We start from the raw sequence: 25,314 nt of genomic DNA, 5'->3' as shown, positions 1-25,314 counted from the left end.
ACAAGGAGCAGCAACAATGGAGAAGGGGTGGGAGGTAGAAGAAGAAATAGAACTCCAATCACAGTGCAAGCAGTGGACCAGCACTAATTAATTTGAATCAATATGTGCTTTGTCCATGCTCCCCAGGAAGCAAAGAAAGTGACACTTGGCATCGGCTGGTCAATTAGGACTCAGCATAGAAGAGTGATAATGAAGCAAATGAATGGTAAGCAATAGGCCGGCTCCATGCCATTTATTGTAAACGATACGTCTCACAAGCAAGAGCATTTGCAGAGCATACACTGTTGCAGGCTTGACCTCAAAATTGAGACAGACAAGAGGCAGAGAATAAAAGTTCAAAGAACAATTAAGGAGGGAGGAGGTGCATGTGTAAGCTGGAAGGAAGGATGAGTGATTGATAGTAAATGTGAGAGAGATGATAGGAAGGAGGGAAGGAACTGTATCTTTAATCCTTCCACAGCATAATTTATTGTTTATCTGCAATTAGAAACTAAACATTGCCTTGGAAATAGCAGACTCATCAGGACTATACATTACAACATACTGAACATGTCCAAACAGCTATATTCAACAGGGCCCATACGGTTTTAGTCTTGTCTGCAGATTGTTGTGGCTATGTCCTCTCCTGACTTAGACAAAGTTATTTAAAAGAAATACTAGCAAAGCAGATGAACTAGTGTTTTTTATAGTTGTCAAGTTACATCAACCTTATTTTATATTAGAAAATACTTGTAGGTGAGGTGGTAAGAAGTGATCAAGAACCAGGCAGCCCAACCTGGATGATGATTACATTACCAACTACTTTAGGAGTGGCTACCAGTAAAACAAGCACTAATTTCCTGATAGTATCTCACTTGTGCAAAACAGGCACATACCCTGGCTTTTAAGTGGGTTGAAATGGTTGGATCATGATGAAATTTAAAGCTAAGGGTCCAAACCAAGGCCACCAGAGTGGAACGCAAATCTTTCTTGGTCAGGAGAGGGTAAGAAAAACTCTAGGGGCACATTATATTTAGAACATACTGTCCCTGTTTGCACCAGGGCACAGATTTACATGTAATGTGCTGCCCCCCTCCCAGGGCAGCTGGAAATTTGCACATTAGTGAAAGTCATGGTGGCTCTTTGAAGCTGCGACTCCATCTTTCACAGGGCTGGTAGCACCTACATTGCATTTCATGGAGGGAGAGATATCTCCCTGAAGACAGGTGCAGTGAGAGATTGCACCCATCTGCATGAGGATGGTTTTGAGGTGGTCCATGAAGATCCCATCTCCCCCTTTCAGAGGGCACCCTTGGTGGGGTGCACTGACTGGGCAATGCCTGTTTGTGGCATATGTGTGCCTCCGGATGACCTCTTTGCCTCTGAACCCTCATAGTTAATACAGCATGGGTAGAGAGTAAAGGGTTTTCCTTTCTTGCATGGGGCCAGGCCCACATGCAAATGAAGGAACTCCTCCTTAAGAAAACACAAGTGCTATATGTGCACCAGCGCTATCTATGTAACAGAAGGCATTGTGCAAGTGCCTACAGCCCCTTCTGTAATTCCATAGTTCCTGGGGGTCACAGAAAACAATGCATAAGCCCGTGGCACCCCCTGTGTACTGTATGTATTACCCAGTATGTGTCATTAGGAATATCAAGTATAATTTGTTCGTTTTCTCATCATTTAGTTCAAGAGTGTGGCTATAGATTCATAGAATTGTTTAGATGAGTCTGAGAGGTTCAGATCCATAAAAGTAATGATTTCATGGGCAGCTTCATATGTGTAAAGTGATCGAATTGAAGATTCCAGTGGCTATACATGTGCATTAATAAAATAGGACACAATGATGACCCCTAAGAACTTTCTCAAGTCTACAGCCCAGCAGCACAAACAAAAATGATGCAAGCAAATTCACCACAGTCCTGCCATGTCTAACAACCGGAGATGAGATAAAAGAATTGAAGCATACAAGGTGTTGAAGGCAGTTATCAGATTCTAACAATAACATGGCATTAGCCCTGCCATCATCAAATGCCCTGAAGAGATGATCGAGCACTACCATAAGGATTGACTCTGTGGCAAATAGGGGTCGAAGTCCTGCTCTTTAAAAAATTAAGTATCTCCATGAGTTTGGTACCTCGTGGCCGCAGAGACCTGTCTTTTTTCAAAAGAAGCCACCGCAGAAGCTGTTTGAAATCAGCAGGAACAGTTCACTGACTGAGGAGGATTATTAAATTGGCACCTGTGGTAAAAAATCACTTTTTACCAATATACTAAAACCACAAATAAATGTCTACCACTAAGAGTATCTGCAAAATGTTGTTGAGAGAACAACAGCATCAATACACAATCAAAGGTGTCACCTGTTTGGTATAACTATCCTTGGGTTTTAGTTTTTAGCCTCCTCCAGGTGCTGGTCCTTTTCTTTGAAATCATTCCATTTTATCACCTCTACTTGGATTATCCAGCAGTCTTCCCGGTTGAGAGTGTCCGCCAGGTGCCCCCTTAAAATACTGTGACTTGGAAATCCAGCAATTCTCACAGCAGTTAAGAGTTATCTTCATTTATATTTGAATCTGAATAAATGTTCTGATCCTTCCACATCGAGGGGATGAATATGGTAGTGTTACTGCTGCCATCATGTCTAATGAGTTAAATATTTTATCTATTCGTCCTCCTTTTATTTATTAAGACCGGGTGGCTCTGATCAGCGGAAGTCTATTCACCAACACCGGGTCCCGTTAGCATGGGTGACTAGGGTATTCCAGGTGCCTCGGGCCCGGACGCCGATCACGGACAGGCAAAAGTGCCCCATTGCAGAGCGGGGAGCCGCCAACGGACTAAGGCTGGACGAGTGGCAGTTTTGGATGTGGAAATGCTTGAAAGTACGAGGGCTGTGATTGATCAGGAGTCACACATGTTTGCTCTTCATGGTGTAAGTAATTTACTTAATGGTATACAGTTTAGGGGAAGAATAGGAGACTGCGGCATGCATCCCAATTTAAAGCTGACACAGAATGTTATTGTTTAGCGGGAGGATGTCTAACCGGGTGGGGCACAGAGCATTTCTCCTGGATGCGTGACAGTAGATGAGGTTACTTCTTGTAACAGTTTACATCTATAATCTATTATTCAAAGAGTAATGAAGGGGAAGTCCTGCATATGCAGGGTAATAGCTAGTGCTTAAAGGGCTCTTATGTCGAACCACTGCTCTTATGCAGCATAGTGGAAAGTATTGTTGGTGCGAGATTGTCTCCTCTTTTGTCTTGGGTATTTTGTGTTGAAGAACCTGAGTTCCCGATTACTGTGTTCCTGCCAGTGGTTCACTTCTGAGGACTTCACAACCCTACTCCTGTCTCTCTTCCTAATCTCCCAAACCTCCTAACACTCTCCCCCCTCCACCCCTAAACCCCCCTCCCCCAGCTCTTCTCACTCTACCTGTCCCCCCCTCCCTCGCGCTTTCCCGCCGCGACCTCCTGCACGCCCCCGCCCCCCCAGCTCCCATTCGCCCCCAGCTGACCCCTCCCCCCCCTCCTACCTCATATGGCGGCCGCTGCGCGACAGTGGTAGCGACCCTTGACCCAAGGGTAGGTCGCTCCCCCTGCCGCAGCAGCTCTTCCAGCTCCTCCAGGTTCCTGAGTTCCTGAGACCCACCTCGCAGTAAGTACCCCCCACCTCCCAGCCCCTCGCCCTGCCCCGCGCTACTCACCCTCTCTCCTGCTCCTGCTTCTTTTCTTCTTCTCTGTTCTTCCTCCTCGCTCCTCGCCTGTAATCTTCTTCTGTACTCTTCTTCTCCCCGTCTTCTCTCTTCTTCTGTGTGCTTCTCTGCCTCTCCTGTCGCCTCTCTTCCTCTTCATCTTCTTCTGAGGTCTTCTGCCTTCTGTTCTTCGTATCTTCATCTGTGATCTTCTGCTCTTCTGTGAACTTCTGCTCTTCTGAGTTCTTCTGGACTCCTGTTCTTCTGTTCTCCTGTTCTTCTGTTCTTCTGTTCTTCCGGTCTTCTGTTCTTCTGTTCTTCTGTTCTTCTGTTCTTCCGGTCTTCTGTTCTTCTGTTCTTCCGGTCTTCTGTTCTTCTGTCTTCTGTTCTTCTGTCTTCTATCTTCTATCTTCGGCTCCTCTGCCCCCTCCGTCTTCTTCTCCCCGCGCCTGCCCTCCTGCTCCTGCCTCATCCCCCTCCCTCACTCGCCTCCCCCTCTCTATCACCCCTATCTAACCCATTCACTATCTACCTCCCTCTCTCCTCCTATCCACCTATCTCTCTATCTCTCTATCTCACTATCTAACTCCCTCACTCTCCACCTCCTCCTATCTACCTATCTCTCTATCTATCTATTTCTCTATCTATCGATTTCTCTATCTATCCACTTTCTCTATCTATTTCTCTATCTTTCCCCCCTTCCCGCCACCCCATCTATTACCTATTCTTCCTATCTCCTCACTCTACCTCTCACCCTCACCCACCTCTACAACCCCCCCTCCCCTATCTTCACAACCCTACTCCTATCTCTCTTCCTAATCTCCCAAACCTCCTAACACTCTCCCCCCTCCACCCCTAAACCCCCCTCCCCCAGCTCTTCTCACTCTACCTGTCCCCCCTCCCTCGCGCTTTCCAGCGCGACCTCCTGCACGCCCCCGCCCCCCAGCTCCCATTCGCCCCCAGCTGACCCCTCCCCCCCCCTTACCTCATATGGCGGCCGCTGCGCGACAGTGGTAGCGACCCTTGACCCAAGGGTAGGTCGCTCCCCCTGCCGCTGCAGCTCCTCCATCTCCTCCAGGTTCCTGAGTTCCTGAGACCCACCTCGCAGTAAGTACCCCCCACCTCCCAGCCCCTCGCCCTGCCCCGCGCTACTCACCCTCTCTCCTGCTCCTGCTTCTTTTCTTCATTTCTTCTTCTCTGTTCTTCCTCCTCGCTCCTCGCCTGTAATCTTCTTCTGTACTCTTCTTCTCCCCGTCTTCTCTCTTCTTCTGTGTGCTTCTCTGCCTCTCCTGTCGCCTCTCTTCCTCTTCATCTTCTTCTGAGGTCTTCTGCCTTCTGTTCTTCGTATCTTCATCTATGATCTTCTGCTCTTCTGTGAACTTCTGCTCTTCTGAGTTCTTCTGGACTCCTGTTCTTCTGTTCTCCTGTTCTTCTGTTCTTCTGTTCTTCCGGTCTTCTGTTCTTCTGTTCTTCTGTTCTTCCGGTCTTCTGTTCTTCTGTTCTTCCGGTCTTCTGTTCTTCTGTCTTCTGTTCTTCTGTCTTCTATCTTCTGTTTTCGGCTCCTCTGCCCCCTCCGTCTTCTACTCCCCGCGCCTGCCCTCCTGCTCCTGCCTCATCCCCCTCCCTCACTCGCCTCCCCCTCTCTATCACCCCTATCTAACCCATTCACTATCTACCTCCCTCTCTCCTCCTATCCACCTATCTCTCTATCTCTCTATCTCACTATCTAACTCCCTCACTCTCCACCTCCTCCTATCTACCTATCTCTCTATCTATTTCTCTATCTATCGATTTCTCTATCTATCCATTTTCTCTATCTATTTCTCTATCTCTCCCCCCCTTCCCGCCACCCCCTCTATTACCTATTCTTCCTATCCTCTCACTCTACCTCTCACCCTCACCCACCTCTACAACCCCCCTCCCCTATCTTCACAACCCTACTCCTATCTCTCTTCCTAATCTCCCAAACCTCCTAACACTCTACCCCCACCACCCCTAAACCCCCCTCCCCCAGCTCTTCTCACTCTACCTGTCCCCCCCCTCGTGCTTTCCCGCCGCGACCTCCTGCACGCCCCGCCACCCCAGCTACCATTCACCCCCAGCTGACCCCTCCCCCCCTCCTACCTCATATGGCGGCCGCTGCGCGACAGTGGTAGCAACCCTTGACCCAAGGGTAGGTCGCTCCCCCTGCCGCTGCAGCTCCTCCAGCTCCTCCAGGTTCCTGAGTTCCTGAGACCCACCTCGCAGTAAGTACCCCCCACCTCCCAGCCCCTCGCCCTGCCCCGCGCTACTCACCCTCTCTCCTGCTTCTTTTCTTCTTTTCTTCTTCTCTGTTCTTCCTCCTCGCTCCTCGCCTGTAATCTTCTTCTGTACTCTTCTTCTCCCCGTCTTCTCTCTTCATCTGTGTGCTTCTCTGCCTCTCCTGTCGCCTCTCTTCCTCTTCATCTTCTTCTGAGGTCTTCTGCCTTCTGTTCTTCGTATCTTCATCTGTGATCTTCTGCTCTTCTGTGAACTTCTGCTCTTCTGAGTTCTTCTGGACTCCTGTTCTTCTGTTCTCCTGTTCTTCTGTTCTTCCGGTCTTCTGTTCTTCTGTTCTTCCGGTCTTCTGTTCTTCTGTTCTTCCGGTTTTCTGTTCTTCTGTCTTCTGTTCTTCTGTCTTCTATTCTTCTGTCTTCTATCTTCTGTCTTCGGCTCCTCTGCCCCCTCCGTCTTCTTCTCCCCGCGCCTGCCCTCCTGCTCCTGCCTCATCCCCCTCCCTCACTCGCCTCCCCCTCTCTATCACCCCTATCTAACCCATTCACTATCTACCTCCCTCTCTCCTCCTATCCACCTATCTCTCTATCTCTCTATCTCACTATCTAACTCCCTCACTCTCCACCTCCTCCTATCTACCTATCTCTCTATCTATCTATTTCTCTATCTATCGATTTCTCTATCTATCCATTTTCTCTATCTATTTCTCTATCTCTCCCCCCTTCCCGCCACCCCCTCTATTACCTATTCTTCCTATCCTCTCACTCTAACTCTCACCCTCACCCACCTCTACAACCCCCCTCCCCTATCTTCACAACCCTACTCCTATCTCTCTTCCTAATCTCCCAAACCTCCTAACACTCTCCCCCCTCCATCCCTAAACCCCCCTCCCCCAGCTCTTCCCACTCTACCTGTCCTGCCCCTCCCTCGCACTTTCCCGGCGTGACCTCCTGCACGCCCCCCCAGCTCCCATTCGCCCCCAGCTGACCCCTCCCCCCCCTCCTACCTCATATGGCGGCCGCTGCGCGACTGTGCAGCGGGCGCGCGCAGCGGGCACGCCGCTGGCCCGCCGGAGGCGCGCCAGAAGCAAGCCCGTCTGCGCCCGTCCGTGCCTGGCCCGCGCCCAGCGCCACGACCCCTGGTCCCCAGCTCTCCCAAACCCCGCTGATCCGCTACGACCCCACGACCCTCCTCGCCCTTAACCCAGGACGCTCCAACACCTGCTTCCAAGCTCACCCCAAACGCAACCATGGACCCTTCGCCTGCAACTCCTGCAAACGCATCTTCCACCACGCAACTACCATGACCACAAGTCCATGCGCCATCAACCACCTCAAGTGCATCCTGGTCAACGCTCGATCCATCCACAAGCACGCCGTTGGACTCTGGGACCTCCTGGACTCCACAGCACCGGACGTCGCCTTCATCACGGAGACCTGGATGAACGCCTCCTCTGCTCCAGACATCGCCACCGCCATCCCCGAAGGCTACAAGATCTCCAGAAAAGACCGCACCAACCAAGTAGGAGGAGGTATCGCCATCGTCTTCAAAGAATCCATCAGCGTCACCACCTCCACCGAAGACACCCCTCTCGCCGCTGAACACCTGCATTTTCAGATTCGCACCGACCCGAGGACCACCCTCAGAGGATCCCTCGTCAACCGTCCTCCCGGACCACGCGCCCCCTTCAGCGATGCCATCGCCATCTCCCCACACGCCCTCGCCTCACCGGACTACATCCTCCTAGGCGACCTCAACTTCCATCTGGAACAAAACAACGACCCCAACACCGCCACCCTGCTCGACAACCTCGCCAACCTCGGCCTCAAACAACTGGTGAACACCGCCACCCACATCGCCGGACACACACTTGACCCTATCTTCTCCGCCAGCAAACACGTCTTCTTCAGCCACACCTCCGCTGTACACTGGACCGACCACAGCTGTGTCCACTTCACATTCCGACGCGAGACCCGCCACCTCCGCACTCAACCCATCCCTCGTCGACAGTGGAACAAGATCCCCGAAGAGCAACTCTTCTCAGCATTCGCCGCCAACCAACCCACCCTCACCACCGACCCCAACGACGCAGCCCTCAGCCTCACAAACTGGATCTTCAACTGCGCTGACAACCTTGCTCCCCTCAAACGCACGCATCGACAGACCAACACCAAAAAACCTCTCTGGTTCTCTGACACCCTCAAAGAATCAAAGAAAACTTGTCGCGCCCTCGAGAACGCCTGGCGCAAGGACCACACCGCTGACAACATGACCGCCCTCAAGAACGCTACCCGCGAACACCACCGCCTGATCCGCGCTGCTAAAAAGACCTTTTTCACCGACAGACTGGACAAAAACAGCCACAACAGCAAAGAACTCTTCAGCATCGTCAAGGAGTTCTCCAACCCCAACGCCAACGCCGTCACGCCCTCACAGGATTTGTGTGAATCCCTCGTCACTTTCTTCCATCGCAAGATCAGCGACCTCCACAACAGCTTCGGACACCAGACCCAACATAACACCACCGAACCCGCACCCCCGGCCATTACCCTCAACAACTGGACCCACATCAACACTGAAGAAACCAAATCTATCATGAACTCTATCCACTCCGGCGCCCCTTCGGACCCCTGCCCTCACTTCATCTTTAACAAAGCCGACGACATCATCGCCCCGCACCTCCAGACCGTCATCAACTCTTCTTTTTCTTCTGCTACCTTCCCCGAATGCTGGAAACACGCCGAAGTCAACGCCCTACTAAAGAAACCTACGCCTGACCCGAGCGACCTGAAAAACTTCCGCCCCATCTCTCTTCTGCCTTTCCCAGCCAAGGTAATAGAGAAGACCGTCAACAAACAGCTGACCACCTTCCTGGAAAACAACAACCTGCTCGACCCTTCACAAACCGGATTCCGAACCAACCACAGCACGGAAACCGCCCTCATCTCAGTCACTGACGACATCAGAACCCTGATGGACAACGGTGAAACAGTCGCCCTCATTCTCCTCGACCTCTCTGCTGCCTTCGACACCGTCTGTCACCGCACCCTAATCACCCGCCTCCGCTCCACCGGGATCCAAGGCCAGGCCCTGGACTGGATCGCCTCCTTCCTCTCAAACCATTCCCAAAGAGTTTACCTACCTCCGTTTCGCTCAGAACCCACCGAGATCTTCTGCGGCGTACCTCAAGGCTCATCGCTCAGCCCGACACTCTTCAATGTCTACATGAGCCCCCTCGCCAACATCGTTCGCAAGCACAACATCATCATCACCTTCTACGCCGACGACACCCAACTTATACTCTCCCTCACCAAGGACCCCGCCAGCGCCAAGACCAACCTACAAGAGGGTATGAAGGACGTCGCACATGGATGAGGCTCAGCCGCCTAAAGCTGAACTCTGAAAAAACCGAAGTCCTCATCCTCGGCAACACCCCGTCCGCCTGGGGCGACTCCTGGTGGCCCACGGCCCTCGGCACCGCACCGACCCCCACAGACCACACCCGCAACCTCGGCTTCATCTTGGACCCTCTTCTCACCATGACCAAGCAACTCAACGCTGTGTCCTCCGTCTGCTTCCTCACCCTCCGCATGCTCCGCAAGATCTTCCGCTGGATCCCCGCCGACACTAGAAAAACCGTGACCCACGCCCTCGTCACAAGCCGCCTGGACTACGGCAACACCCTCTACGCCGGGACCACAGCCAAACTCCAAAATCGCCTGCAACGCATTCAAAACGCATCGGCACGCCTCATCCTCGACGTACCCCGCAACAGCCACATCTCCGCACACCTGAGACACCTGCATTGGCTCCCAGTCAGCAAAAGGATCACCTTTCGACTTCTCACCCACGCACACAAAGCCCTCCACAACAAGGGACCGGAATACCTCAACCGACGCCTCAGCTTCTACGTCCCCACCCACCTCCTCCGTTCCTCTGGCCTCGCGCTCGCTGCCGTCCCTCGCATCCGCCGCTCCACGGCGGGTGGGAGATCTTTCTCCTTCCTGGCGGCCAAGACCTGGAACTCCCTCCCCACCAGCCTCAGGACCACCCAAGACCACTCCGCTTTCCGGAGACTCCTAAAAACCTGGCTATTCGAGCAGCAGTAACCCCCCCTTTCCCCTAGCGCCTTGAGACCCGCACGGGTGAGTAGCGCACTTTATAAATGTTAATGATTTGATTTGATTTGATTAAAAAGGTAGAAGCATAAAAAACGTCTAGTTTGCCAAGGAATACTACGCATTCCTAGTCCCCTTCCCGTAAAATGGGTGAGATATGGAGGTAGTAAGAGTTAGTGAGGATCCATCTAAAATATGGGCTTGTCATCCTGTGTCTGATATCACATTTACTTATAGGAGGTATTTACCTTTTTTGTGACTCTCTTTTTAGTGTTAGAGTTTCAATCAGTTTATTCTGATGGCACACAAAAATTATGTTCTCAGAAATGGCCATTTTGCAATCACATTCAAAATGTAGACATTAGAAATACAACTAAACAATGGATTCCCATTATCAATATCATAACAGTAAAATGAAAACTTGGATAACGTTTTACTCAGTTTTATCTAGAATTAAAAAGGGTGTATTTGATGAATACGATAATTATTTAACAAGGTATACAGGTATCAAGGAGTCGATAAGGCAGAAGTAAACCAGGTTCTCCATGCCCAGTTTATTTTCTGTACTTTCTACCTTTACTCCTCCCATAATCCCTCATATGAGATAATGTTTCAATCCTGTAATGTTACTGGTGGTTTAAAGGGTGCTTGATGTCACTTCTGCTACACGTGGGGTTTTAGTGAATCAACGCCCGCTTACAAAAAAGAGGCCACAGCTAATTGGGCATATTAAGGCTTTTTTGATAACCTAGAGCATGCACACAGAATAGATTGCCTAATAAGCAGATGCAATCATTCCTTTTGTGGTGCTTGGTAAATTGGACAGGATAATAACAAGGATATAGGCCCTCATTATGACCCTGGCGGTGTTGCACCGCCAGGGCCAACAGGGGCGGGAGCACCGCCGACAGGCCGGCGGTGCTCCCTTGGGCGTTCTGACCGCGGCGCTTTGGCCGCGGTCAGAAATGGAAAACCGGCGGTCTCCCGCCGGTTTTCCGTTGCCCATTTGAATCCCCCATGGCGGCGCAGCTCGCTGCGCCGCCATGGGGGATTCTGACACCCCCTACCGCCATCCTGTTCCTGGCGGTTCGCCCGCCAGGAACAGGATGGCGGTAGGGGGTGTCGCGGGGCCCCTGGGGGCCCCTGCAGTGCCCATGCCAATGGCATGGGCACTGCAGGGGCCCCCGTAAGAGGGCCCCGCTAGTATTTCACTGTCTGCATAGCAGACAGTGAAATACGCGACGGGTGCAGTAGCACCCGTCGCACCTTCCCACTCCGCCGGCTCGATTACGAGACGGCTTCATGGTGGGAAGGTCGTTTTCCCCTGGGCTGGCGGGCGGCCTTTCGGCGGCCGCCCGCCAGCCCAGGGGAAAAGTCAAAATACCCGCCGCGGTCTTGCGACCGCGGTACGGTATTTTGACGGCGGGACTTTGGCGGGCGGCCTCTGCCGCCCGCCAAGGTCCGAATGAGGGCCATAATGTCTTCCAAACGAGTACTATTAAGAGGGCACTGCCACTCCATGCAAAGTTTACTGTCCCTTTTCAGTCCACTGTACACCTATTCAATGTTGCTTGCTGTATGGTAATTGGCTAAGATTCTTGCTGGACATCTCAACTGTGGAAAATTAACCCAAAGCACATTATCAATCATGATAGAGCGTGGTAATGTACTGCGTATTTGTTGCTTCCAATAGAACCATACACAACTGGTATATTCTAAATCTACACTATATAATTAATATGGAAAATGGTAGGGCAGGCTCATTGTTCATTAGGACTGAGCTATCTTTGTCTGCCAGATAAACTTGTCTTGTGAATGTTTTTTCTGGTATTTAAACAGGAAATTACATCATTATGAAAAGCATTTTGCTCCTGATTGAACTTGAGATTCCCACGCCATGATTAATCTTTTCCGGCACTGTAGGGCAGTTATACCTGAAGCCCAACCCTTATTTTCACTTACAACATCGCAGAACTATCCCAGTCACACATAGGCCCATTATTAGATAAAATGAAGCACAGTGTGCTTGCTCCTACAATCTTCTATTCTTCCTATGATGAGCCAAGGCACCATGCCCCCGAAGCTCCAATAACACTAATCCACCCATCAGATTATGTTCAAGCATGTTGCTATCTTAACTCCTCCTATTTCAACAATAGACCACAATTGACATGCCCAAAGATCAATCCTTGATAGCTGTCCTCAAATGGTGAGCTTTCCTTCTCCACCTCACCAATTACCTGGCTATTGAATAAAAGCCATTTCGCCATTGCTCCAGTAAATCCTACCCCAGTCAGTGTTTTTAGAGAATTTACTGTGACGATGAGCCAAAATCCCCTAACCATATTTACTACATCCCAGAAATCTGAAGTTTCCAACATGCCAGAAGTAAATAGTAGTCATCCATCCAACATCTCAAATAAGGCACTACTTTAAAAGGCGCTAGGCAGAAATATTAATGACTAAATATTTTTTTTTAAGACAATTACCCTTTTGGTTGATAGAGTGCAGAATACGTTACGTGGCAAGAAAGCAGTGGCGTTAGTACAGGTGTTATAAAACCAGAAAACAAATTATGTGAACATTTGCAGATATTACAATTAGATGTGGGTGGCAGACTTAATAAGCTAGTCTAGGGATCCAGAAGCTGCACTCCGTTATTTAAAAAATCATTTAAAAATTCTAGAAAATCAATCGTAATATTCTCTGATTTACTGACACTAGGGCCCTCATTATGACCCTGGCGGTGTTGCACCGCCAGGGCCAACGGGGGCGGGAGCACCGCCGACAGGCCGGCGGTGCTCCCTTGGGCATTCTGACCGCGGCGCTTTGGCCGCGGTCAGAAATGGAAAACCGGCGGTCTCCCGCCGGTTTTCCGTTGCCCATTTGAATCCCCCATGGCGGCGCAGCTCGCTGCGCCGCCATGGGGGATTCTGACACCCCCTACTGCCATCCTGTTCCTGGCGGTTCGCCTGCCAGGAACAGGATAGTGGTAGGGGGTGTCACGGGGCCCCCGGGGGCCCCTGCAGTGCCCATGCCAATGGCATGGGCACTGCAGGGGCCCCCGTAAGAGGGCCCCGCTAGTATTTCACTGTCTGCATAGCAGACAGTGAAATACGCGACGGGTGCAGTAGCACCCGTCGCACCTTCCCACTCCGCCGGCTCGATTACGAGCCGGCTTCATGGTGGGAAGGTCGTTTTCCCCTGGGCTGGCGGGCGGCCTTTCGGCGGCCGCCCGCCAGCCCAGGGGAAAAGTCAAAATACCCGCCGCGGTCTTGCGACCGCGGTACGGTATTTTGACGGCGGGACTTTGGCGGGCGGCCTCCTCCGCCGCCAAGGTCCGAATGAGGGCCTAGGTTTTGAGGATTCTCTGTAGAAGGAGAAAATGTAAAAGAGGAATTTACTACCTTCAGCATGGAGGAAAGGGAAGTCACAAATGTCAGTCTGAAAAAAAGAAAATATCATATCTGCACATGCACAATTGAAGGCGGGTTGCAAGGTCTCTGTTTAACCGTGCTTATTCCTGGTTGCTTGGTCCCTTCCTGTTGACCCTTCCTGTTGTGGAGATATGACCTGCAATCTGAATTTATCACCATTAGATGAGGAAAGTATGCTGAGCCCTGGGAGCACCTCCCACTGCCCCCATCATTGAGGCTAATCGCAACATCTTGGGCTAGCCTTGCTGAATCCTGGGGATTTAATCTTATTCTGCTGACCCTTATTATTGTGCTCTAACAATAAACTATTATTGGAGGTAATTTGTATCCTTTTAGAGAGATATAAATGGCTCTATATAAAAAATGTATAGAAACAGTAACAAGTGATAACTGTGATTAAGGACAACTTCGACAGGTGCCCCTGGAAATACTAAACCCAGTTGAAGAGTATTTACTGATTGCCACTAGAGTGTGGGGGGATTGGTAAAGTGTTATAATTCACCTTAGAAAATGTTCAGGGGACCTTCCTGTCTAATTGCCCACAGAAATTACTTCTACCTGGTCGAAGGCCTTCTCAGCATCCACTGCAACTGATGACACTGGATGCTGAGTTGTTTGGTCCCAGATTTTTAGGACTGCTGTAAAGTTAGTACGACTTACAGTTTCTATCCCGGAGATAAAACTGTGCTGTGAGAGTGACATTTTATCTACAATAATCTTGCTTAAACTGTTAACCATTACTCTTGGGTAAATCTCACCATTAGGGGAGAACAGAGATATAAGTCGATATGAACACATTCATTTTTAGATCTAATTTTTTTTCCATAAAAATTCCTATTTGTGCAAACCGCCAAGGTGGAAGAAGTTGTGAACCTGCCATGATGTCTCCAGTAAGATACAGACGGCAGAATATTCTTTTAGTACAGTGTAAAAAACACTAGGTATGTTATTGATACCAGTAGTTATTGCAGTGGGAGTGGTAGATGTTATTCATACATCATTACAAGATACTAATCTCATAGTATAAATATGAAGTTCCATGAACTTGACAAATACAAAATAGGAAAACTGAAGAGACTGGAAGAATTGGCAGAACATTTGAACATTTGACTAAATTCAATTTGTGTTGACTTTGAGCATTAGGCCAGCTCAGGCAAGCTTCAGGAAATTACTTTTTCACTGACTTTATATGTACATGGTCACTGATGCTATTCTTTCAGCAACATTAATGATAAATTAATTAGCTGATCGCATTGATTACAAAAATATTACTACTATGTAAGATAGGTAACAACTTTCAGTTTTACTATAAAAGAATAATAGAATAAGATGTGAGAATGTTGCACATTGCACTATATATTTTAATGGTGACTGTATGTGCGAAGGAGAATAAAGGACATAGGTGGAGGATGAGAAAAGAAAAGTGAGATGAAAGAAAGAGAATAAATGTTTTCACTGTTAAAAAGTGTTGGAAAATGGATTATTGGTAGGGCAGGTAGGTACCTACACCTAGCAACAAGCCACTAACCTCCACATAGGTACAGTTAGGTCTCAGTAAATTAATCCCAGCTCAACCCTTGGTAGCTTGGCAACGAGCGTCAAGGCTTAACTTAGGAGACAAAGTGTAAAGCATTCAAATATCACAAAACAGTAATTAAATAAAACACAGGAAACAGTTTAAAAATCCAAAACCAATTTATAAAAATAGTTTATATTTTTATCTTTAAAATGACACAAAAACGATTAAAATCGGTTCAGGGAAACCGGAGATATGAATTTTTAAAGAATTATTACTTTTCTAGCGCTTAGAAACAAAAAGCGCCAATCGGGTCATCTGGTTGCACCTCGACCGGGGCAAAGTCAAACTTTCAGGCCGACCGCGATGGAGCCCTGCTCGGCTACAAGTCGCGGGAGGCCTCGGTTGAAAAGTTACCTTCTGACTTAGTCTTTATTTTGAAGTTTTTCTTCACCGGGACGAACCTGCCAGTTGAATCCAACCTCCTGGAGCCGTTGTCCGGATACGCGATGTGGGTTTCCTCGGTGGAGACTTTTCCCTTCGGACTTAGTCGTTTTTTCGAGATGAAAATCCTTCGACCGGGGTAAACCTGGATCTTGATCCGACGTCCATGGAGCCCTTCTCGGATACGATGGCTGGGAGGTCCCGGTCAACTTTTTACGTTCGGACTTAGTCTCTTTTTTGGATGTTTTTCTTTACCGGGACGAACCACGAAGTCAGGCCGGGTCGCGGTTGAGGCAAGTCGGCTAGAATTTCCGCGGCGGGTCGGTCCCTCTCTGGAGCTTTTTTCCAAAAATTCTCAAATCTTTTCCAAACTTCTGGGGCTTCACCCAGATGTTCTTTTAAGGTTCTTTTGGGGTCCACAGCTCACCCCAAGGGTCCAGAAATTCTGTGATGGTCCTTGGGGGGTGCGGACTTCAACTCCCAGAATGCACCTGGCGCAAACTCCTTTTTGGCCACTGGACAGTGGTCAGCTGGTCGCTTTCTTCAGGAGTTGGTGCAGGGGACTCTGGTTTAGCAATTTTTCACCTGTAGCAAACAGGGAGTCCCTCCTTGAACCAGTTGAAGCCAGGCAAAGTCCTTCTTGTGGTGAAGCCCAAGTGTGCAGCTGGTGCAGTCCTTCTGAGTGCAGGGTCCAGGTGCAGGCCAGGGGTCCAGCAGGGCAGTCCTTCTTCTTCTTTAGTTCCTTTCTTGTTGATTTCTGGAGGGGATCTGAGGTGTGGGTGCAGGTCTGCCAGTTTTATCCTTGCTCCTGGGTGAAAAGCAGGGGGGCCCTGGTTCTCCAATCAGGGACAGGGTCGTCCCCCTGTGATGACCACTTCCTGGGAAGTGTGGCAAAAATCCATCCCAGAAGGCAACAGTCTCTAAAAATCCAACATGGATGAATCTGATTTTTGGAGGTTACATCTGGCTGAGCCCACCCACTGGTGTGGCTAAAAATCATAAACACACCCCTCTCCTGCCCTCTCCTAATCTAATCAAGGGGGCACCTAGCTGTCTGGGGTTGCAGGATGTGGGGGTGTTGCTGGGTGCTGCAAATGTCCTTCTCTGCCTTTGAAGACCAGTTTGGCAGCCCTCCCCCTTCCTGCCTCACCATCTGCTGAGGGGAGATTCTCTCCCCCAAGCACATTCCTTTGTGTGAAGCCTGGCCACTTCACACCTCATCAAGGTAGCCTGGCAGAAGCTGCTGCAGGCTGGCCAATCAGAGCACAGCAGCAAAAACAATGCAGAGCTGAAATTGGCAACTTTTTAGGTAAAGTCTAAACTTTTTACCTGAACAAGTTATATTAAATCCAACAACTGGAAGTTGTGGGATTTATTACAACAATCAATTTGATACCAAATTCTTGGTATGTAACATTTAAGGAGACTTTAAAATTTAAAATAAAGTCTGCCCATTCTAGCCTATGAAGGCCATTTACTTCAATGAGGGAAAAACGAATTTGGCTGTTTTTACCTCACCAGGGCTTATAAATCTATTTTTATAAAGTCCCTGCTTATAGTTACATGGCACCCAGCCCTAGGGGCACATAGGGCACACCTTAGGGGTGACTTATATGTAAAAATAAGGTAGTTTAAGACTTTGGAAGTACCTTTAATTCCAAAGTCGAATTTGCATATAACTTTAATTTAAAAACAGCCAGCAAGGCAGGCTTGCTTTTAAAATGACACTGGGCACCTCAGCAGTGCACCTAGGTGTGCACCACCTATGCTGTGGTCCCTAAACCTACATGCCCTACCATATACTAGGGACTTATAGGTAGGTTAACTTAGCCAATTATAATTAGCCTAATTTGCATATCCATTTTACACAGAGCACAGGCCCTGGGACTGGTTAGCAGTACCCAGGGCACCATCAAAGTCAGGAAAACATCAGCAAAAAGAGGAAAATGGGGGCAAAAAGTTATGGGGCCTCTGCAATCAGCCCTGTTTTCTCACACAACCCCCCCCCCCAGCCCACACGCCCAGGAGACTCAGCCCAACCCTGGGAGAGTCTTCCTGGCTTGTTAGGCAAGGAAGACAGTGAAGAAAACTGGCTGTCCCTTTGCAGGGCCTACTCTGCCTTATATCCTCCTGTCAGGGTCACTCCCTATGGGTAGTGAAGCCATCCCAACAGTAAAAGGACCCAACTCAAACTGAAACTTTCCGCTAGGGGGGTCTTCCTCCTTTCTCTCTGCCAACTTGGGTAGTGAGGTGCCCACCTCCCCTACTCCAAACTTTGCTAGGGCAACACCTAGCTTACCCAAAGAGGTCACCCAACACTTGAGCAACCCCACCATGACCAATAGGGTCAGGGGGCCTACTTTGCTATTGGCCCTGGGGTATGCCTCCCAGGCCAAGTACAGTGCTGCCAGGAAGGCTAGCACCCAGCAGAGGCTACTGACAGCTGTCAGTACCCAGAACCACACCCTAAGCTCTCCACTGACAGGTGGCTGATCTGCTTTAAGGGCAACTTTGGGGTCCTGGCACCCCTCTTGCTGTCTAGAGTGGGGGGCTACCACCTCCTGTGGCAGACACCCTCCTTCCACTCTCCCTTCTGTCAGTGCAGGGGCAACACCTTGCATCTGGACAGCTGCCTGACTACTCAGGACTTCCTTGGGGTCAGGTGAGGCCTCACCAGTGCCAACTCTGGGCTCCCCCCCCTACTGGGGCAGAAGGCCTTTGGCTCCCTGGAACTCTCTTTAAGAGTGGCCTACCCTTCCTTTTCTTCTTTCCTTTTCTTGGGGACCCCTGTCTCCTAACTGTAGGGACTGACTCCCCAGGACTTTGGGTTGGGGGGGCGCCCTGGGCGACCACCCCATCTGTGACCAGACTCACCTCTGGGAGGTCATTGCCCAGGATACAATCTAGGGGAAGGTCAGCACTGACTACCACCCTAATCTAGTCAAGGATACCCTCCCTCTCTAGGGGCACTATGGCTACAGGTTTGGAGGTGACCTCCCCTGTGGCTATCCTGACTTTCTTTGTCTTTCCTGGGACATACATGTCTGGGGTCACTAACCGGTCACTCACTATAGTGTGGCTGGCACAGGTGTCTCTCAGGCCAGTGGTAGGGATCCCATTCACTTGAATGTGGTGGAAGTGCCTACTCCCACCCTCAGGGATCACCAGCTTACCATCTGGTCCTGTCTCCCAGCACAATGCTAGGAGGACTTCATCATCTGAGGAATCCTCCTCTATGGCTACACTGGACAGCCCAGTGCTAACCACCTTCTTTGGACAGGCTGCATCTCCTCTGAAGTGACCTGTCAGCTGACAGTCAAAGCAAGCCCTACTGTCCAAGAGTTTTTTTAACCCTGGGTCTCCCCGTCTCTGCTTTGTCAGAGTGGGAGTGGGATTTACTCTCCTCCTTCTTAGGGTTCTGGGGTACAGAGGGAGTCTCTGTGGTGGGCTTACCACCTCCCTCCTTAGGTTTTTGGGGACCTGTCCCCCCCTTCTTGGAGTCTCCCCCCTGGGACTTGACAACCACCCTGGTTCTCAACCACTCATCAGCTGCCTCCCCTAGCTCTCTAGGGTTGATCTGCTTAGAGTCCACTAGATGCTGGCGTAACCTTTCTTGGGTACAATTGGTCAAGATGTGCTCTCTCATGATCAGATTGTATAACCCCTCATAAGTATCTACTTTGTTACCAATAATCCAGCCCTCTAGTGCCTTTAGTGAAATGTCCACAAAGTCAACCCAAGACTGGGTACTGACCTTCTGGGTGTCCCTGAACTTCATTCTATATTGCTCTGGGGTCAGACCAAACTTCTTGGCTAAGCACCTCTTCATACTAGGGTATGAATCTGCCTCCTCCCCCCTTAAGGTCAGAAGCCTATCCCTCCCTGAGTTGGGGACCAACTCCCACAAAAGGGAACCCCAGTATTGAGGCCTAACCCTTCTCATTTGGAGTGCCCTCTCAAAGGCCCCCAGCCACTTATCTATGTCATCCCCCTCTACATAAGCAGGAACTACCCCCTTGGGTAATCTGGGGCAAACTCCCCCACCCATGGACACCTCAGCTTCTTTATCGCTGCTTCCATCTCTTTTCTCTTTGTATGCCCACTTTTTCTTTTCTAGGGCCAGCTTCTCTGCTTCTTAAGCTATGTATGCTAGCTGGGCCTCCAGCTCTCTTTCTCTGATGGATGGGTTCTCTCCTCCTGAAAGGACCCCCTTCCCACCACTAGCTTTGGATCTGCCCCTAGTGACTGTGTTTACTGAGGACCGTTCTTCCTCATCCTCACTTAGGCTCAGATGCCTTCCCTCCCCTGAGTGGTTAGAGCTTGCATCCTCCCTTCTTTCTCCCTCCTCTGGAGCTTCTTCTGACTCTACCTCTTGGGCCTCAGCCCATGCTGTCAGGGATGTGATCAGGATTTGCTTCCTGAGATCAGTGGTTGCAGGCAACCCTCTTTCAATACACAACCCCCTAAGCTGGACTACTGTCAGTGTGGGTAGGCTAGCCAGATCAAGCTCCATGGTTCCCTAGTTTTGTGTCAACAAAAACTTTTTGCAAAAATTGGAAACAAGAATTTAGAAAAATTACAAAAATTAAATAATTGAAATTAATCCAAATTAAAAATTAAAAACAATTTTTGCACTAGGACAATTTAAAGGATTTTTAATTTGTTTTACCTAAAACTGTAACGTGATATTGAACACAAGTACAGGATCCCGTCGCTGCTTCCAATTATATTGGAAAATGGATTATTGGTAGGGCAGGTAGGTACCTACACCTAGCAACAAGCCACTAACCTCCACATAGGTACAGTTAGGTCTCAGTAAATTAATCCCAGCTCAACCCTTGGTAGCTTGGCAACGAGCGTCAAGGCTTAACTTAGGAGACAAAGTGTAAAGCATTCAAATATCACAAAACAGTAATTAAATAAAACACAGGAAACAGTTTAAAAATCCAAAACCAATTTATAAAAATAGTTTATATTTTTATCTTTAAAATGACACAAAAACGATTAAAATCGGTTCAGGGGAACCGGAGATATGAATTTTTAAAGAATTATTACTTTTCTAGCGCTTAGAAACAAAAAGCGCCAATCGGGTCATCTGGTTGCACCTCGACCGGGGCAAAGTCAAACTTTCAGGCCGACCGCGATGGAGCCCTGCTCGGCTACAAGTCGCGGGAGGCCTCGGTTGAAAAGTTACCTTCTGACTTAGTCTTTATTTTGAAGTTTTTCTTCACCGGGACGAACCTGCCAGTTGAATCCGACCTCCTGGAGCCCTTGTCCGGATACGCGATGTGGGTTTCCTCGGTGGAGACTTTTACCTTCGGACTTAGTCGTTTTTTCGAGATGAAAATCCTTCGACCGGGGTAAACCTGGATCTTGATCCGACGTCCATGGAGCCCTTCTCGGATACGATGGCTGGGAGGTCCCGGTCAACTTTTTACGTTCGGACTTAGTCTCTTTTTTGGATGTTTTTCTTTACCGGGACGAACCACGAAGTCAGGCCGGGTCGCGGTTGAGGCAAGTCGGCTAGAATTTCCGCGGCGGGTCGGTCCCTCTCTGGAGCTTTTTTCCAAAAATTCTCAAATCTTTTCCAAACTTCTGGGGCTTCACCCAGATGTTCTTTTAAGGTTCTTTTGGGGTCCACAGCTCACCCCAAGGGTCCAGAAATTCTGTGATGGTCCTTGGGGGGTGCGGACTTCAACTCCCAGAATGCACCTGGCGCAAACTCCTTTTTGGCCACTGGACAGTGGTCAGCTGGTCGCTTTCTTCAGGAGTTGGTGCAGGGGACTCTGGTTTAGCAATTTTTCACCTGTAGCAAACAGGGAGTCCCTCCTTGAACCAGTTGAAGCCAGGCAAAGTCCTTCTTGTGGTGAAGCCCAAGTGTGCAGCTGGTGCAGTCCTTCTGAGTGCAGGGTCCAGGTGCAGGCCAGGGGTCCAGCAGGGCAGTCCTTCTTCTTCTTTAGTTCCTTTCTTGTTGATTTCTGGAGGGGATCTGAGGTGTGGGTGCAGGTCTGCCAGTTTTATCCTTGCTCCTGGGTGAAAAGCAGGGGGGCCCTGGTTCTCCAATCAGGGACAGGGTCGTCCCCCTGTGATGACCACTTCCTGGGAAGTGTGGCAAAAATCCATCCCAGAAGGCAACAGTCTCTAAAAATCCAACATGGATGAATCTGATTTTTGGAGGTTACATCTGGCTGAGCCCACCCACTGGTGTGGCTAAAAATCATAAACACACCCCTCTCCTGCCCTCTCCTAATCTAATCAAGGGGGCACTTAGCTGTCTGGGGTTGCAGGATGTGGGGGTGTTGCTGGGTGCTGCAAATGTCCTTCTCTGCCTTTGAAGACCAGTTTGGCAGCCTTCCCCCTTCCTGCCTCACCATCTGCTGAGGGGAGATTCTCTCCCCCAAGCACATTCCTTTGTGTGAAGCTTGGCCACTTCACACCTCATCAAGGCAGCCTGGCAGAAGCTGCTGCAGGCTGGCCAATCAGAGCACAGCAGCAAAAACAATGCAGAGCTGAAATTGGCAACTTTTTAGGTAAAGTCTAAACTTTTTACCTGAACAAGTTATATTAAATCCAACAACTGGAAGTTGTGGGATTTATTACAACAATCAATTTGTTACCAAATTCTTGGTATGTAACATTTAAGGAGACTTTAAAATTTAAAATAAAGTCTGCCCATTCTAGCCTATGAAGGCCATTTACTTCAATGAGGGAAAAATGAATTTGGCTGTTTTTACCTCACCAGGGCTTATAAATCTATTTTTATAAAGTCCCTGCTTATAGTTACATGGCAACCAGCCCTAGGGGCACATAGGGCACACCTTAGGGGTGACTTATATGTAAAAATAAGGTAGTTTAAGACTTTGGAAGTACCTTTAATTCCAAAGTCGAATTTGCATATAACTTTAATTTAAAAGCAGCCAGCAAGGCAGGCTTGCTTTTAAAATGACACTGGGCACCTCAGCAGTGCACCTAGGTGTGCACCACCTATGCTGTGGTCCCTAAACCTACATGCCCTACCATATACTAGGGACTTATAGGTAGGTTAACTTAGCCAATTATAATTAGCCTAATTTGCATATCCATTTTACACAGAGCACAGGCCCTGGGACTGGTTAGCAGTACCCAGGGCACCATCAAAGTCAGGAAAACACCAGCAAAAAGAGGAAAATGGGGGCAAAAAGTTATGGGGCCTCTGCAATCAGCCCTGTTTTCTCACAAAAAGGAATTATAACTAAAAGGTAAATGAGGCCAGATGTGGAATAATATGCTATTATTCAATAATATGTACATTTAGAGCTTTCTATATAATGGACAAGTTGTGAGGTGTCATTACTTTTTTGAATATCATAATTTATTGTGCTACTATTATTGTCATTATTTTAATTTCCTTAACAATAAAACTTTCTCAGATGACAGCAAGACTTGTAGCCTTGGAGAACCAACTTGCCAGCAAAAAATAAAATTGAAAACAATAACTTGAATTATCGACAAAGTAAAATAATTTACTATAGCTATGCAATGTATCTTTGATATTCAAAAATATGTGAAGATGTTCTGGAGTAATATTTTAATATTAATTTCTTTATCTTGACTAAAGAAGGGAAAAATGTTGAAACTGTCATATTTAATTTTAATACAGCCCTGTTATGAAAAATAATTCTTAAAATGTACAATACATCTCTATATTTGTATCAAAGTATGGTGAGTGTAGAAATTGACTGAATGTACGTGTTAGAAATTGTTTAACATATGTTATGTTTGAAGAGAACAATGGACTAAAGCATATTAATTAATAAAAATGAAATGACCAGGTCGCCACCTTTCTCACCTCAAAAGACTATTGCTTTTTATTGAAAACATTTAATTACAACTACTAAACTCAATAAATACTACAGAATCCTAAGAGAAAGAGGGTACCACTTTAATCATGCAGCCAAAACATGTGAGCCTGCAGATAATACAATGTCACAAAGAAATTTAAACTCTACATGATATTGTGACTGTGTTACATGCAATCTATACTCCAGAGCCAACGACAATGCCATGTGGTCTAAGAAACGTGGCGCATGGTGGATGGAGAGCTAAGTGCCAAATACAAGGCACAGCAGCCCCTCCCTGAGTAGCCCCCACTATCGCAGCTCCTCCCTCCCACCAGGTACATGAGGTCCCTCCCTACAGGTAACACAAGTGCCACCCTGACTTCCCAACATAGTCGAGGACCGGGCTAGAGATCTGTTGATTTCCCACAGGGCCGCATTAACCTTCTGCCACCTTCTAGGGGCACTCTCTGAGAAGGTGCTGATAAGAGCTAGCAGGCCGGCAGGGCAACCAGTGAATGTCATTGAGAACCAGGCCACCTGGATACAGACCGCATAGACTACCTGATATCGAAGCACAGCGGCAGTCGGCGTGCCACACCAGAGTGGTGGGTGAGTGGCCTCCAAACCCTGTGGCCTGCACGGGCGCAAGCCGCCGCAGGGCAGGTACACATGTGGTGCTGAACATAGTGCTAGACTGCGTGACCCCACTTGTCCCCTTCTGGATCATGTAGGCCTCCTAGAGCCACCCACAGCCACGAACAGTGAGTGAGGGGACAATTGCAACGTATTTCCACTGGGACAGAAGACTAGAGTACTATATTGACTCTCAAGGAAGTGAAATAAGCCAGAACCTCAGAAATAATCATGTCACAATGTGAGGAGTTGCTCCCAACCCCATTACATCTGAGTCTAACTAATGTAATGGCAACAGTCCTGAAACAATAACTTGCAGGAGTTCTGTATTTGGCACTGAGCTGGTGGGCTCTCTCATAGTGATCACCTCCCCCACCAGATGGCATTCTACTCTCAACCAATACTCAAATAATTATCAACAATGCTATAACTTAATTGAGAGCCCCCCACTTAGACAGGGCCCAGTGGGCTGATCCTACAGAGGACTATTCCTAAGGAATAAACAACAACACTGGCACTAACAAAAAGGAAAATAGTTACCTATTGAGCGCCTAAAGACCAGAAAGACACACAATTGTAGTGATTGGATCCTAAATTACCCTTGATTCTGCAACTTGCTGTGGCTTATGCCATAGATATGGGGTGCCAAGGACCAGACAAGAGAAACCACCCCAGGAGTTAGCTCCCCAATTACCCCTATCGGACAATTCTGCAGCTGCAAAGCCAACTCTCACAATTCCCACCGTTGTGGTACCCCAACAAGTGGATAAGCTTGATTTATTATTATCAGAAATAAGAGACTCACAACCAGTAATGGAACAGAAACTGGGGGTGATCATAATCAAGGTAAAGCTTCTCAGTGATGACCACAGTAAATTAGCTGAGCGAGTTAAGACTACAGAAACATCCATCGCTACACTTGCATCCAGACAAGAGCAATTAATGGTGAAGGTAGAACAGCTGACGAGTTGACCAATTGCAAGACTGTGCCAAATCTGCAGAGGGAAGGGCTTGCTGCAACAATGTATGAATCATGGGATTTCCCGAAGGGGTCGAGGGCATGAACACAACACACTTTATAGAAGACTGTCTCTGAGAGGTGTTGGGGTCCCACTGGTCTTTTGGCTTAGTTCGTGGTGGAACAGGCCCACAGAGTACCAACCAGGAAACTGATCCAAGGAGTGCCCCCCTTACCCCCTAGTAGCCAGGATCCTAAATTATAGGGATCCGGACATACTGCTACACGCAAACCAGAGAGCAAGTGTCCATAACGGTGAAGTATATGAAGGTCTCACTTTTTCCGTATTACACGATTGCTGTTCAACACAAAAGAGCATCCTACCAGAACGTTAAATGATTGCTCCAACGGGCGAACCTTACATATGGTCCCCTGTTGCTGGCGAAATTGAATATT

The 25,314-nt window shown here is 48.6% G+C and overlaps 1 protein-coding gene across 3 annotated transcripts in view; it reads left to right on the top strand.

The window, feature by feature from the left end:
- The window catches only part of MATN4 (matrilin 4), a 199,739-nt gene extending 176,457 nt beyond the window's left edge, over window positions 1–23,282 (top strand). For 2 of the 3 annotated variants that reach the window (XM_069243828.1, XM_069243827.1), the window contains one exon: window positions 22,849–23,049. In XM_069243828.1, coding sequence (XP_069099929.1) covers window positions 22,849–22,907 — 59 coding nt within the window. In that variant the 3' untranslated portion in view covers window positions 22,908–23,049. Of the gene's footprint in view, window positions 1–22,848 lie in introns of all 3 variants that reach the window. The other variant, XM_069243826.1, reaches the window with a different exon arrangement.
- The last annotated feature ends 2,032 nt before the right edge of the window (window positions 23,283–25,314 follow it).

The sequence above is a fragment of the Pleurodeles waltl genome, chromosome 7 (assembly GCF_031143425.1).
Source record: "Pleurodeles waltl isolate 20211129_DDA chromosome 7, aPleWal1.hap1.20221129, whole genome shotgun sequence".
In the NCBI taxonomy this organism is placed as follows: domain Eukaryota; kingdom Metazoa; phylum Chordata; class Amphibia; order Caudata; family Salamandridae; genus Pleurodeles; species Pleurodeles waltl.
The sequence above is the reverse complement of the archived record's forward strand: the minus strand, read 5'-3'. Positions and strand labels throughout refer to the sequence as shown.